The sequence below is a fragment of the Protopterus annectens genome, chromosome 1.part2 (genome assembly GCF_019279795.1).
Source record: "Protopterus annectens isolate FY-2018-M chromosome 1.part2, PAN1.0, whole genome shotgun sequence".
Classification (NCBI taxonomy): Eukaryota; Metazoa; Chordata; order Ceratodontiformes; family Protopteridae; genus Protopterus; species Protopterus annectens.
The window spans coordinates 94,896,893-94,913,687 of record NC_056727.1 but is presented as its reverse complement, the minus strand read 5'-3'; the positions used below and the strand labels follow the sequence as shown (position 1 = coordinate 94,913,687).

Sequence of the window (16,795 nt, the reverse complement as noted above, 5' to 3'; positions counted from 1 at the left end):
TAAAGATCGTGTATATAATCACGTGTATGACATTAGGAAGGGAAATCTTACCAATGCCTTGGCCAAGCATTGTCAACTATTCCCCCAGCATGTATTTAAATTTAGGGTGATCCAAATAGTGAATCAGAACAAAAGAGAAGGAGACCCCATAGGCACTCTTGAATTGTATGAACTTAAATGGATATTAAATTTAAGAGCTCACACAGAACCAGGTCTAAATTCAACACTCAGTATTAGACCGGCTCTTTTAGGATCTATGTGATGCTGTCTGCATAAGCTACTACTTACATATTTATATAACTCTTTATTGCACAATATATTTTTTCATTGCACATTTTCAAATGATTTAAATGATTTTATTTTTTATTCTATTTGATATTGGTTATATATTGTTAATATTGACTTAATATATTGATCATTATTTGATATTTTATGTTTCAGATTATCAAATGGTAAATTTTATATATATCCACATATATCTTTTATATGGAATTATGTTTAGATTTTAGAGTCTATTGTAGGTTTTTATGTATTCCGAATAGCTATTAGATACATACATCATGGACATATTTGTTCAGATCCATTAATATAATCAATGTACTATAATTATTTCTAATTAATACATGTTGAAGTACTGTGTCATTATTATTCAAGCAATGTTATGCCTCGATCACAATACTGGCATGATGAATTTGATGGGGCAGCAACGTGGGTGTTTGGACTAAATATAAACAGTATTTCAGTGTAACTTCTCATTTTTAGGAACTAGGAGAAGTCTTAATGGCTCTTTTCATGACAAAAAGGTTTTCTTTTTAGACTGAGAAAGGTATTTTTGTTGACTGCATGTTCTTGAAGAACATTTAGGAATATGGGATGTTATCCCCCTTTTAAATTTCTTAATAGATTGCATTAATTGATTTATTTAATTGAGTAATTGATGCTAGTTTTTGTATTTAAAAGCTGAAGTTTTGTTGGAAATTGTAACCTGATGAAGCGCACCGGGATGGTGCGTGAAAGCGCTTGTTCTTCCTTTTATACAATCAATTAAACTGTGGATTTTATGTCGTGGTGGTTCCTTGCAGTTTTTCATCTTTTAAATATGGTGAACCTGAATTTCTTCTTTTCATTCAATTTTTGAATAGTGGCGTTTAAGTAATTTGTTTTATTCTTAGTAATACAATGTGTAAACTTAAGGAATTCTATTGTATTGTTTATGTATTTCAAATATTCCATCACTTCTGACTCAGACCTTGTCCAAAAAATACAAATATCATCTAGGTAACGGCTATAAAATTCCATAATTTGGATTACCTGGAGTTGAATAAATATTTTCTTCCCATACTGACAAGACTATATTTGTGTAAGTAGGGTTTACAACATGCTCCCATTGCTATTCCTCATTTGTTTGAAGAATTCCCCCTCCAAAATATATAAAATTATTACCCAGCACCATATCCATCAAATCCATACATACCTGGAACTCATCATTAACAAATTGCCCCCTTGTTAGCAGTGCTTCCTCCAACCATTCTAGTCCAATTTTATGGGGAATCACTATATAAAGATACTGCATGCCCCCAGTCACAAAAATCAACTCTTCCCTAAATAATTCATTCTTAATACTACAGAGGAAATCCCATGAATATTTCAGGATTCCTTTTTGATCCACCCATACTTTTTTAATTGTGAGTCTAAAAAATTTTGCCAAAGGATGAGTTTTTGCACCACTGGCCACCACAATTGGCTTCAAGGAGGGATCATTCTTGTTTTTATGGATCTCTGAATCCTGAAAATTAATGGGACCTTTGGCTTATCCAACCATACATACTGAAAAGTTCCTTAGTCTATCATTCCTTCATCTGACAATTCTTCTAATGTGAAGTCAATTTTCCTATACTCTATCTCAGTTCTAGACACTCCAGAATATCTAGTATCATTTAACAGGTCCAAAATCTTGGCAGAGTACAATATACTATCCATTATCCCAAGCCCTCCACCCTTATCTGGTTTCATAATTCTTATATATTCATTTTCCCTAAGTTCCTCCATTAAATTCCTTTCTTCTTTGGAGAGGTTAGACTGTACCCTATTATTTTTCAATGCTTGCCTCAATTCTATTCCTACTTGAGCCTCAAAGTTCTTCAACTGATGATGTAAGAGGAGATTTATGATACTTTTCCTCTTTAGCTGGTTGTTCTGTCCAAAAGGAACATCATTCATAAATAACAAAAGTACATTTTTCGTTTTCAAAAAAAGCTTAAGATCAATCAATACATTAGTTATCTGTTTCCTATAGCTAGGGATAAATTAAAACCCATTGCTAAATAAATTACAAAAAATGTTTTGTTAATATCTAAATTACTAAAATTAAAAATGTTAACATTCTTATAAGTGTGCTTGCTACCTTCCACCATAATCTCAGTGTTTTGCACTGTGCCATCCCCCTCCTCTTCTATATTACCTTCACATTTTAATATCTCCTCCTGTTTGGGACTCCCCCCTTGTGGTGGTAACAATAAATATGTGTTTTTTGTTTGGGCCTCTGATCTACACGGAGTAGGGAATTCTAAAGGGTCATTTAGATTATATTTAAGGTTACCCTGACCTTGTCATTCACCCTCCTATCTATATTCACTCTCCCCCTGTTCCTTGAATACTCCCATCCCTTCAAATGGGTATTGTTCTGTTCTCTAAAAAACATCCTCAGCTTCGGGTAGCTACAGTTCTCCTTGTACTCCTGTCTTAGGCCCTCTTCCTTGCACTTTAGTTTGTCAAGGAAAGACTCCTGAAATTAAGTCTGGAAGTCAAAGGCCCTAAAATCCAAGGTAACAAATGTGCCTGCCCCCCCCCCAATGGTACAGAATTCCATTCTCCTTGCAACTGGAGACATGGGATCCTGGACAGAACCAAAGAAGGTCTCTTTTTGGAATACAGGGATACCACAGCTTGAAGAGCTAGGAGTTCTTGTAGAAGAACATATGAGAATCCTGAACCCAACAGAAATTATCAAGACTCCTAGGAGCAGGGAGAGGGAACTAGGATCCACTGATGAATTTATACATACATCTTCCAAAACTTCTAGGACTGCATAAATAGCAACAGGGTTAGGTTCAGGCAATTTCATAAAAACCCTGTTCCTCAGCTGGGATTGCGAGTATCCTTTAGCATCCCAATTGAAGCCCTCCTCCATTCTGTGAAGGATGTTCATAAACCGATTCTCTGTTGGCTCTGTTGGGGAGGCAGAGGATAGGATGCCTTCAGTGCCACAGTCCATATAAGCCAATTCATATGTTTTAGAATTTGGGGGTTGTCAGAATCCTCCATTTTGGTAGGTTTTATTCTCTTCTTAGAAGGAATCACTGACATCTCTAGGAATTCAGTGCTACCTGCTTGGATTTAGTGGAGGAACCACTCAGCTAAAACTAAGGCAAGCTAGTAGGTGCCAGTTTGTGCTTTGGCTCTTTAAGCCACAGATGACTAGGGTAATTCACTTTGGACATGATCAAGACATCTAATATCTCAATATAGTCTCTGGGAATCACCTTGGTAGCAAATGGCAAAAGAAGACTGCCCACCCTTTTGCAGATAACTATGCAGGCATTGGCAGCAGGAGCCGTTAAGTAGGACTCTAACCCGACCAACATTATGGCAGTTTCAGTCTAGTAGGCCATGAGTAAAAGAAGACTCTGTGGATGGCCCCAAATGAGTTATGCCAGAGGTCTTGGCCTAAACCAGCTCCAAACACAAGAACTATGAAACTGATCTCCAAGTTGCTGGATCAAGGAACACCTTAAGACTCGAAGGTGTCTTTGGTTTGCTGAACCTTTTCCTTGGAGCTTTAATCTCAGTGTTTGCATTTTGAGAGGAGGTTTGTGGAGGCCTAGGGTGATGCCGTATTAGAATGGGACCAGGCATGATCCTTCTTCTGAACTAGGTACTCCCAAAGAGATTTGTCCCTGTAATGGATCATTCTCATGTTAAATCTGGCAGAGCGTGGACAACCCAGCCACATCATACTCTAGCCTTAGATAAAATGCACAAAATGCACAGAAATCTTTATATGTAGAATTTGTTTTCCATACTCTGAACAAATACTTACTTTCCCGCTTCTTATTGTCATTGTCAGACATCTAGCGACTATAACCTACATAAGCAAAAATATTCTCCTGTGGGGTACTTTTTTTGTAACTCTCGGAGTATGTCTACATGCTGGACTGATGACACTGAGTACTGCATGCAACATTCAAAGAGCTGCAGCAAGAAAGATCTGAAGATGGCCTAGGCTGGAGTGCCTTATACTATCCACATCCTTACATATGAGTGGAGTCCAATGAAAACAGTAGGGGGAAGGTAAAGTTCTGTTGAGCTTCCTACAGGCTGGAATCTCAGATGTGATGACTGCAAAAGTAAATAAACAACAAACATTATCTGTTCTAAGGGGAAGATCTTTGGAGGTTTGGCTGGTCCATATTTTTTCAAACTTGGTAAGATAATGATATCCTTGCCTGAACTATAGGCTCCTGTATGAAAAATGTTGAGAAATTAAAAGGAGACTATCTTTAGACGTAAGTATCTTTTACTGACTTCCTGTGAGAGTCAGAGAATGAGAATCTGGCTGTGACATAGCAGAAATATTCTAGGATGCATGGAAGGATTGTTAAATTGCTATTCCTCTGTCAATTTCAAAAGAAACGGTGATTAAGTACAAGGGACAAGCGAGGATAAAGATGCACTTTACTGAGGCCTGTACCCTTGGGCCTTCATGGGACTGAAAATGTTACTAAGGCCTCAAACACTTTATCCACAAATTCTTTAAGTTATTAACTTTCCAAATGTTTCCATTTTTACAATGGTGCTGAGATTTTTGTTAAATGCCAGAAGACCTCTTAACAGAAAGGAAACAAGTCTCTTAAGTTAGGGACAAAAGTTTCTGATGCTCACTAAAGGGCCTGGGGTTTCTTGATCCACATAGCAAAGGTTTATTTTTAAAATGGACATAGTGCTGGCAAAACAACAGGGGATGATCTTCACTGAGAAAGAAGAAGCAGTTAAGGTAGTAATCTTTTGGTGGAACTTGTCTTCCACAGGCACAGTTATTGGTGATATTTTCTGAGGGATGCCATCAGCCTTGGAAAAAACTTCACAAGCATCACCTTTGAACACACTAAACTCATTCAAAAACCATAAAATCAATGAATTAAAATGAGAGCAGTCAAAAGGATAAAAAGAAAAATCCCACAATGCATACTTAACAATAAGGAAGCCACCTAAATGAGACAAACAGATTACTAATTGCCTTGATGTGGGGGAAAAAAAGGAAAAGGAAAAAGAAAAAAACTAACAAGTCCACAGCATACAAAGGAGACTAACCCTTGAACTGAAGCAACGGATGTCCAGCAGACATGTGGACATCTGTTTGTAGTCAATTCCCACCCATTAGGAATGACAGTGCAGTAGTGAACACTATCATGAAAAGCTTACATTTTGAAACTCAAACTAGATTTTGCCATTCTCAACACATAGTTCCTCATCTCGCCACAGTAATCACGAATAGCTATGATGATATTCTTCATCTGTTTTACCGTAAATGCTGGTCTTTCTCTCTCTGTGTCAAAAATCACTTCTCATTACTTCATTTCACAAGATTACTTAATCCTATGATTGCTTACTTTTCCCTGAGCCATCAGCCTACCTTGTTTTATTTGTTTTGAGAATGAAGGATTACTAGAACAAAAAGGCCTTTTGTCACCCATAACCTAGGAAGGTACTGCAAAAATAAGGAAGATGGGGAAACTGAGAGATGGCAGCAATAGATGAAGAAAATAAAAAGTGAAAGTAATGGGGCTTGTAATAACTAGAAGAAAACGCAGACAATTAAAAGCTAGCCAGTAGGTGCTGAGAGGGGAGACAAAATGATAACAGCATAAATGTGGAAATTTCTCAAGGGACAAGTGTTGGGAAGTGCACAGAGAGATGGAGCAAGAATTTAAAAATGAAGGTTAGTAAGGCACTAGAAATGACAGTCAAAGTCTTGTAGCCAAGGAGAAACATAGTGGTAGGTGTACTACAAAGAGCACTGCAAAATGGAAATGAGATGGTGGCTCAAAGTAAACTGAAAGACTGTGAACATAGGAAGGGAATGCATACATTGTGTCTGAATGTCCTAGAGAACTAGATCATAAACAAAGAAGGCTTTATGATCTAAGATAATTTATTTATTTATTTATTATTTATTTATTAGCAGTTGGTTTACCAGGATAGTCCATTGGGCCAATAAGAACCCGTTTTCAATGGAGTCCTGGGGAGAAAAGCTCCAAAACAAAGGTTACAAAAGAGATTACATCAGTTTACAATTTCAATCATTTGTAAGTGAAAGACAAAGCTTTAAAACATTGGTAAACAAAAAGATTACAGTAGTTTACAATTGTGGAAATTTGTGGGTTCAAGATAAAGCAAAGATTAAGCATTTACAAATGAAAATTTTTTTTTTTTTTTTTTTTTTTTAAATGTTAAGGTTACATTTTGTAGCAAAACAAATGGAAAACAGAGAGGAAAAAGTGAGTCAAAGGTGTGGAACCAGAGTAAGCAACAGGCTAAGCCAGTGAAAAGATAGCTTCTTACTGCCAGTCAGTACTGTATATGCAATAGTTTAAAAATTATAACAATGTTAAAATATGTGGCTGGTACTGGATTCATAAACAGCATCAGGAGGGGTGATATAATGATTTTCATTTTTAGGGAAGCAATTTATTCTGAGGTAACTAGAATCTTGAGATGTTAAGTGTCTCATGAGGATGCTGAGAGACACTGCATTCTAAGTCTGGCAAGAAAATATTCAGATACCTTCCTCAGACACTGTAAATTTCCTTTTTAACACCTTTATTGAATTATCACTTGTAACATACGCAAACTCACATTTACATAAAATGAATCAAATCACATCAACAAGTTCACATGAGACATGCGGGAATGGGCGTACCTTTGTTGAAGATTGTGCGTCAGGGCCGGCAACTCGGCATGTAAAAATCTACTGCCAATCATTAGTGGACCGGAGTTCCGCTGTGGCGACCCCTAACCAGGAAAAGCCGAAAGACACAACACAACATAGGATATATAACAATATATGTGATGTATAATCTAAGCAATATTACATAAATTATTCAATTTCTACCTTCTCTTAAACCTCATTCCTTCTCCAAAACATTATCTGCATCTATTATTACCACAATTTCCATTTTTCCTATGTCATTTACAGTGTCTGAGGAGCATATCTGAATATTTTCCTGCCATTCTTGGAATGCAGTCTCCTCCAGTATCCCCATGAGACATTTAACATCTCAAGATTCCAGTTATCTTAGAATTATGCTGCTTTACTGTACACTTCCCTAAAAATGAAAATCACTATATCACAACTTCTGATTGGCTCACTATTACACTGTCACAGATGCAGGTTGTCGAATGCGCCTTTGTCAAACTGAAAAGCGTGAAAAGGCAAAATAGCAAAACGGCTTTTCAGCAAATTCTTTCCCTAGGAAAGAATTTGTTTGGCTGGTTTCATTACTTTGCCTTTTTGGCACTGTATTGCAATCTCGTAGTTGGTATATTTAAGTAGGGTGTGTGTGGGGCGAAGCCCCCCCACATTATGTAATGTTTTACGTGGGGTTTTTTTTTTGTTTTGTTTTGGAACAGCGATTTTTTTCCTTGGGGAAAAAAAATTGCTGTTCTGAAGTTTCGACGTAATCTTTTGCTTACATGGGGTCGATTATGTGTCGTTCACTCTTCTGAGTATGTGATATCATAATATAGACCCTTCTGATGTTGTCTACGAATCCAATACCAGTAACTTGTCTTAATATTGTTATAATTTTTAAACTATTGCATACACAGTACTGACTGGCAGTAAAAAGCTGTCTTTTCACTGGTCTAACCTGTTGATTACTCTGTTTCCACACCTTTGACTCACTTTTTCCTCTCTGTCTTCCAAAATATTGTTATCTTGGATCATAAAGCCTTCTTTGTTTATACTCTAGTTCTCTAGGACATTCAGACACAATGTATGCATTCCCTTCCTATGTTCACAGTCTTTCAGTTTACTTTGAGCCACCATCTCATTTCCATTTGCAGTGCTCTTTGTAGTACACCTACCACTATGTTTCTCCTTGGCTACAAGACTTTGACTGTCATTTCTAGTGCCTTACTAACCTTAATTTTTAAATTCTTCGTCCATCTCTCTGTGTACCTCCCAACACTTCTCCTTTGAGAAATTTCCACATTTTTAAAGATCCCACATCTTGTTCATTTATCTATGTTACAATATTCACTACTTCATGTAGAGTTGGTTTAGATATTGATTTCCATTTTCAAGTAGTTGCCTTTTTAGAATTAAACTTAACAAGGCCTTACTGTGTGTGTAGGCAATTCAGATCCTGTATCCCAGCTCAAAAAATAATTTCCTTAGTAGCACTCATTTGCTCAACCAGTATACTGACAGAGTACTCTGTATGAAATTTATAAAGTCTGCCAGATCATTACAGTCCCAAAACATATGTTCCCAGTTACATCTTCCTTCCCCGTCACACCTCCATCCAACAGTAGCCATCTTGTTGTTGTCTTTCAGCTTTTTCCGGTTAGGGGTCACCACAGTGGAACTCCGGTCCACTACTGATTGGCAGTAGATTTTGAAGAACGCCAAGGTGCCAGCGCGATGTTCAACCTTCAAGGCGAAGGCACGCCCATTTACGCATGTCTTTCGAACGCCCACCCAACCGCGGGGAGGACATGCAGACTCCACACAGAAGGCACTCCCCGCACTCCAGCTGAGAATCGAACGGGAGAACCTCTTGCTGTGAGGCAACAATGCTACCACTGCACCATTGCGGATATCCAACACTAGCCATCTACCGGAGGAAAAACTTCCTTGGAGTCTGCTTGGGGTATAAAAGTATCTATGCAAAAATCCAAAATCTTCTAGATTTTGTTGCATACTTGGGAGCCATACATATGTCTTCCCATTGTTTCTTTGTGAATTGCATATGTTGGCTTACTGATTTTTTTAAACAAGAAACGTCTATTAAATCATCACTTATGAAAGAGCAATCATACATTTATATAAAAGAAAACAAACCATGCTAACATATTTTCAGTTGCAAACGTTATACATTACTTACAATATATCCACTCACTGTCTGTCAAGCATCACAAAGCTCATTCAATTCCTACCTTCCTTTAAAACTCATTCTTCCTCCAAAACATTATTCTGCATGTATTATTCACATAATTCACATTTTTCTATGTAATTGGCTCCTCCTCTTTCCTAAAGATCCCACTTCCAGTTATTTTATTTCCATTACTGCAATCACTACTACTAGGACAGTTGGTTTAGAATTCGATTTCCATTTTCTAGTAACTGCTTTTTTGGCAGCCACCAGAATTAAATCCAACAAGACCTTACTATATCTAGGCAATTCCAATTCTGTATCATAGTTCAAAAAATTATTTCCTTAGCTACAATTTGCTCACCCAGTATTTTCTGTTGGAGTAATCTGCAGGAAATTTTTAAAGTCTGCCAACTCAATACACTCCCAAAAAATATGTTCCCAATCACCTCTTTTCCCCATCACACCTGAGGAAAAATCCTTTGGAATCTATCTGAGGTATAAAAAGCCTAGGCAAACACTTTCATACAACGATTCTAAATCTTTAGACTCTGTTGCATATTTGGGAGCCATACATATATTCTCCCATTGTTTCCTTGTAAATTGCTTATGCAGTCTCTCTTCCTAATCCATTCTAATCTCCTCTGATTGATTACATAGTTATCATGCAATATTTTATATGCCCTAATTATTACCCTATTTTAACAGCAGCTTTTATTCTAGATTCTACTAAAACTCTACCAGTGCTGGTCTTTCGTTTAGGATCCCCTATTTCTTTCTCTTTGCCTGTACTCTGATATCAATCCTTGACAAGGAATGCAATGTCTAGCCTGCACTCCAAATTTTTTCTTGGCCTAGTCCCATTCTTCTTCCTTTCCCTCTCTAATTATTTGCTCCCCATACCGTGGTTCCTTTGCCTGTTTTCCCTAGTAAATTCTATCCCCCTCTTACTTATTTTCTTTTCTCTAAATGCAGTCATCCCTACTGGCAGAATCTCTTTTCTCCATCCCGTGTTAGCTTAGTTCTTAGAATACTTTCTGCTGCTTTATGAATATAATATTCTGTATGGTTATTGCTATTCTCCTGAAGGATCTCCATCCAAAATCCCACTCTCTCACTGTTTCTTGAGCCCCCCTTCATCATTATCCCTTTCCATTTTGAATTATAGCTTTCTGCTTGTGCTATGTATAGCAGCCTTAACTACTTAGCTCTCAAATACTCCTTCAAATCAGGTAATCCTAAAACACTTTTTTTCTAATGGAAGGATCAGCTTATCCCACTTGAATCTTGCCCTCTTCTTCTCCCAGATAAAATCATTCAACACTATTAATTGCTATCCACAATTTCTCTTCTGGTTGATAAAATTATGCCTGACTTGTGTATAAACTAAATGGTATCTTGCTATCCATATCTATAAAACAGAGCATCCAGTTTCTCAGTTTTTGTATTATCTTTTGTTTAGTCTCTTCCCACATATCCTTAGCTACCATAACCAAATCCTTTTTAATCCATAATGTTTTGCCTGCTTTCAAAGCCTTAGACCACTTAGTGAGTGCTGTCAAAAAGACAGCATAACACCTCTTACATTAGGGAAAGAAAGTCAGTGACAGACTAGCAGTACAGACAACAGGCATAAAGAAATCTGTTTTTAATTCTATCACTGTCATTGCTGACCAGTATTGAGAGGCTTTACTGCCTAGCACAATACCTGATCAAAACAGATTAAGCAGTGATGCTCAATTGTTGATTGGGTCTCAAGAGCTTAACTTCTTTTTTCTGCACTATCAGAGTGTAATCACTGTGCTCCATGCACTACAACGTCTTTAATGACTGATATAAATGTGTACATTTATATAATAATTCACCCATGCAAGTTTTTACTTCAGATGTAGTACATGCAGCCACAAATATTATATTACATCTACACAATAAAATACTGGGAAAGATGATCAAAGACAACTGTGTAGAAAATGCAGAAATCATTAAATATTGAATCCACTAGAAAAGCACATAATGTGCCATTATATATATATATATATATATATATATATATATATACACACACACACACACACATGCTGCAGGTGGATTGGACACTCTAAATTGGCCATAGGTGTGAGTATGTGTGCCTTCTGTGGAAGGTTGGGCACCGGGCTGGCAACTTGACATTGTAAAACTCCACTGCCAATCATGAGCAGACAGGTGATCCGCTGTGGTGACCCCTAACCAGGAAAAGCCGAAAGAAGAAGAAGATTATATATATATATATATATATATATATATATATATATATATATATATATATATATATATATACACACATACACACACATATACACACACACACACACATATATATATATATATATCTATATATATATATATATATATATATATATCATTACTTACTTTCTCATGGTTTAGTTTTGGAGACAAGCAATGTGTCAGATTAACTAGTATGATGACAAATATCCAGATTCCACTTTTCTTTTTTAATTATTTTTCTAGGGGGAGTCATTGTGACAATTCTGCATTTCCTAAATATGATGAACTAATTATGCTGACACTTGCCCAAACCTGTAATTAGTACAGTTCTTCAGATCCAACCTTTTTAACCCCTGTGAATGGGATGAATTAATCTGCAAATGTAGGTCGCCATGGTAGCAAGAGACAAACTAAAGAATGCAGCTGCTGCAAAATGGCATTAAATTAATTCCCAGGTTTATTAAATGTTCCATGTTTTCCCTGCAAATTATTTCATAAGCTGTAGAAATGAAGGGAAAACACACTGACTATGAAACTGATCCACTTGTATAGGAAGTCATCCTACTTCTGGTAACATCAGAATTTACCTGCAAGATGCAGAATTTAACCACAGATGGCAGAATGACCAGAACGGCTCCAGTAACCAAAGCACAAAATAACAGGGCAGTAATCTCCACACGAGTTCTGAAGTAATTTCTAAGTAGCTCTCCTCTGATTACATTATGGTCTCTATCCACTTAGACTGCTGGCTTCACAAACACAACTTTGTCAAAGTGGTAACAAACAAAAAACTCTTACTACATTTACAAATGTTTATACCTACAGATCGTAGCTCTCAACTTCTTGGATCAAGAATCAGAGACAAAGCCAAAAAATAATGGAGGGGAGACAAGGGTTCCAAATCAGGGATGAATTTAGATATTATTACAACTAATTTAAAAACTTAATAGAATAACAGGTTTTGCATCAACATCCATTTGCTGAATAATAAAATGTATAAAACTAATGTGTGGCATTATTGACTGACTAATTCTCGATGATTTACCAGAAAATTAAAAACTTTATGACAGAAAAAATATGAGACAAAAAATAGGGATGTTCTGCAAAACCAAGGATAGATAGGAAGTATGCTACAGAGTTGTCATATGGAATGAGGCTGTAAACTGATCCAAGAAATGTATGTTATACAGCATGTGACATTCAACAGCGAATCTACAGAACTGTGTACCTTTTTCCTCTGGTAGATATCTAAAATCCATGGGTTCGCTGACCTCCTGGTCTGATGGTCTCCGAAGTTGCATTTGCACTGTCACTGCTACCGCAATGTTGGGACTGAAGTATGCCGGGGTCCTGAATACTATAGCAACTTGTCGATGGACATCAGCTTGGGAAAATGAACCTTTAGCTTCCCAAGTATCTGTAAAGAAGCGAACTTCAATGTCATCTGGTAAAAGAAAATAAAACAGGATCTCAAAGTCTGAACTAATGACTGACTGAATAAAAGGCACAAAATAAACTCCTGCTACCTACAGCAGTTTTAGACAAATGTCAGATCAAGCAAAAAAGAAGTACTCATCATAATGTTCCATGTGTGTTGTCCATCTTCACCTTCATTCTTACCAGGATGGGTTCAAATTCGACACTCGGAATCCGACTCGACCTTTACACCCAACTCGAGGTCTTATACTAGCTCATGGTTAAACCCTATCCCAGCATACACCATCCCCAGATAAGAGTAATAAAGATAAAAGGTAGCTTAAAATTCAGAGTGCAATAAAGAAGGCCAGAGAATAATGATATCCAATTGTACCAACTCAGTCTTCCAGGAGTAGAAATGTCAGGGCGAAGGAGGATGGGATGTAAGAACTAAAGCAAAGATGGACAACACACATGGAACGTTATGGTGAGTACATAACATCTTTATGTGTTGTTGCCCTATCTCGCCTTCATTCTTGCCAGGATGGGACAGCATGCCTAGCATCATATTTCTTGGGTGGCTCAAGGGAGAATATTCTTCAGAATCATGGAAACAAAGGAGGCCCTGTTCCTGGAGGCCAAATCAACTTTGTAATGAGTGATAAAGGTATGTAGTCTTGCCCATGTTGCTGCAGCATAAATGGTATCAATTGGTAGTCTAGCCAGAAAGGCGGAAGAGTTTGCTATGGCTCTTGTAGAGTGGGCTTTAACTGTATGGGGGAGATTGCTGTTTTGAGATTTATAAATGAAGGTTATACAATCTGAAAGCAATTTCGATAGTGTTACTTTAGAGACTGAAGTACCTTTCTTTGATTCCGAAAAAGATATAAATAGCTGGTCAGAATTTCTGAAGCTCTTAGTCCTGTGCAAGTAGAAACGCAATTGTCTGTGCACATAACATGTATTCCACCCTATTCCCATAATTTGGATAAGACTGGTAGCTCTATCGATTAATTCAAATTTGACTCTGAACATACTTTTGGCAAGAAGGAAGGGTTTGTTCGTTAGGATATCCTGTCTCTGTGGAAAAGCAAGTAGGGGGGCTTTATTGACAAGGCTTGCACTCTGACACCCTCCTAGCAGATGGAAACTATTCTCTTGATAGCAATTACATGTCAAAAACTTGAGTTTGCAAGATGATGCTGGCTCAAATGGGGGGGGGGATTAAACGAGACAGGACAAAATTTAAGTCCTATGGTGCTTGGGGAGTCTCCGATAGGTGGAAGTAATAACAAAGTACCTTTAAGAAATGCTTTGCATAGCTTATGAGACAACGCTGAGGCCAGATTCACCTGTATGAAAAGTAGATATCGCTAACTGAACTCTAATGGTAGCTGCATCTGCACTGTCGCTGAATAATTTTGATAGGAATTCTAGAATGGAATTTACTGGGGCAATAACAGGATCAATATGGTTACGGGAAGCCCATTATGAAAATATTTTCCATTTGCTTCTATATATCTTTCTCACAGAAACCTTGTGAGAAAAAATCAAGATGTGCTTAACTGATGAAGAGAGGTTAGGAAACCTGGCTATGTTCGGAATCGGAGCAGCCAAGCTGCCAACTTGAGGGTCTGAAGGGAAGGATGGAGTGTTTCTGACGCATGAATCAAAAGGTCTGGAACTGGGTCCAGAATCCAAGGCTCCTCCCGAAGATGAGGCCAAAGGAAGGAGAACCAGATTTGATGAGGCCAGTGTATGGGGCGACAAGTATCAAGTCCCTTCCCAAGTAACCGGCTTTCTGAAGAACTTTGGGTATTAATGAGAAGGATGGAAAAGCATAAAGGAGACCGGAGGGCCAATCATGTACAAGTGCATCCCTTGGTGACTCCCCCGGAGGGGGGATAAATGCAAAGCAGTTGCTGCATTTGGCGTTCATGGATATCGCAAAAAGGTCGCAGCAAGGCTGGCTCCATTTGTGGAAAATCCTTTCCGCTACTTCCTGTTTTAGGGACCACTCGTGCGGCATCAGAATCACTCTGCTGAGTCTGTATGCTATCTCTTTGGATTTCCCAGGGATGTGTGTTGCTATCAGAAAGCGTTGGGAGGAGGTCGCCCACTGCCATACTCTCATGGCCTCCCACCAAAGGGGGTAAGATCTGGTTCCTCCTTGTTTATGTACCATACAACTGACATGTTGTCTTGTCTGTATTGCAATAGTTCACAGTGGAAGAGAGTCCTGGAATGCCTGCAAAGCCAGAAGCACCACTCTCATTTCTAGGACACTAATGCGCAAATGGGCCTCGTGATCTTGCCAGGTGCCTTGGACCGTCTTTCCCAGATAATGCCCACCGCCATCTGAGAGGCATCCATGGTCATTGCAGCCAGTGGTTGGGGAAGTACAAATGGTCGGCCTAGTGTCACATGAGTGGAGTGGAGCCACCAATGAAGGTCTTTTTTGCAAGATTCTGTTATTTTGTGGGACATCTGTAATTCGTGCATCGACCACTGAGTGGACAGTAGCTAATGGACAATTCTCATGTGTAACTGCGCTAATGGGATCACAGTTATTGCTATTACCATGGTCTCCAAAACATTTAGGACTATCTTCGCTTGTGCTTTTTTCTTTGTGAGAAGATTTTGAACCTGACGTTGTAGAAATTGAACCCTTTCTGGAGGAAGTTTGGCCATCATACTTGTATACAATTCTGCCCCTGTAAATACTACATGCTGAGAAGGCAGCAAGGCATATTTCTCGTAGTTTACTGTGATTCCTAGGTGAGAGCAGAGCTGCAAGGTAGTGTCTCTTGCTTTTATTAGTAGATGCTCGGTGGTGGCAGTTAGGAGCCAGTAGTCTAACTATGGAAACTCCTGGAATCCTAGGCGCCTCATGTGAGCCGCAACTACTGCCATACATTAGGTGAACACCCTGGGGGATGTAGTGAGGCCAAAGGGCAGAGCTCAAAACTGGTAGTGGCTGGCTCCCAGCCGAAAGTGCAGGTGTCTCCTGGATCGCCTATCCACTCTTATGTGGTAGTACACATTCCTGGAGTTCTATCGAGCACATCCAATTGTCTTGTCCCAAAAAAGAGAGTATTGACTACAATGTCACCATCCGGAACTTGGACTTTCTTACTGATTTGTTTAGATTGTTGAGATCCAGAATTGGTCTCCAATCCCTTGTTTTCTTTGGAACTAAAAATAATCTTGAGTAAGTTCTGGATCCTGTTTGGACTACGGGGACTGTTTGCATGACTCTTTTGTCCAGCAACTTTTGAATTTCTAACGTTGCCTGTTCCCTTTGACTGGGTGGAACATCTGGGATCTTTTTTATGTTTGGAACGGGGAAGGAAAACATACCTCCCAACTATACCGAATTACTCGGTTTTTACCGAGTTTTGGGATCCAAATGAAGGGGTGCTACGATTCCTGAGTGGCACTCTTTCATTTCTGATTTTTTTGCTTTTTTTTGAATTATCGAGCTATTGTAGCTGACGTCATCACACACGTGATGACGTCAGCTTGACAGGGCTACCAGCCAGTCGGAATTGAGCTCAAGGAGCTCACATCATGATTTCCATCTCTGGCTGTGAGCGGGAATGTGTAAATGGCAAGATACAGACAACAGTAGCATTAATTGCGGGAATGGCAGGCAACAGCAACATTGCGAGTAAACGGATTACACTAATGCTCGTTTTCATTCAGCAGCAGCATTGCGAGTAAACGGATACACTAATGCTCATTTTCGTTCGTGAATTAGGCAGCAGCAGCACTAAATCGTTCATTAGGTAAGGAAACGTGTGTGTGTGTGTGTGTGTGTGTGTGTGTGTGTGTGTGTGTGTGTGTGTGAGGATTCTATCTGTTTACTATCAGGGTAAACCAGCTAGCTCAAGTGGCTCTAGTAGTGCTGTCTTTTTTAAGTGGCTTGCATAGAGTCCCAGTTTGCAAATAGATTCAGT

General features: G+C 38.5%; 1 protein-coding gene across 1 annotated transcript in view; it reads right to left on the bottom strand.

The window, feature by feature from the left end:
* Window positions 1–16,795, bottom strand: part of LOC122788078 (proto-oncogene c-Rel-like) — a 1,849,952-nt gene that overhangs the window by 335,599 nt on the left and 1,497,558 nt on the right. Inside the window, exon 7 of the mRNA XM_044055006.1 lies at window positions 12,649–12,864. Coding sequence (XP_043910941.1) covers window positions 12,649–12,864 — 216 coding nt within the window. The remainder of the gene's footprint in view (window positions 1–12,648; window positions 12,865–16,795) is intronic.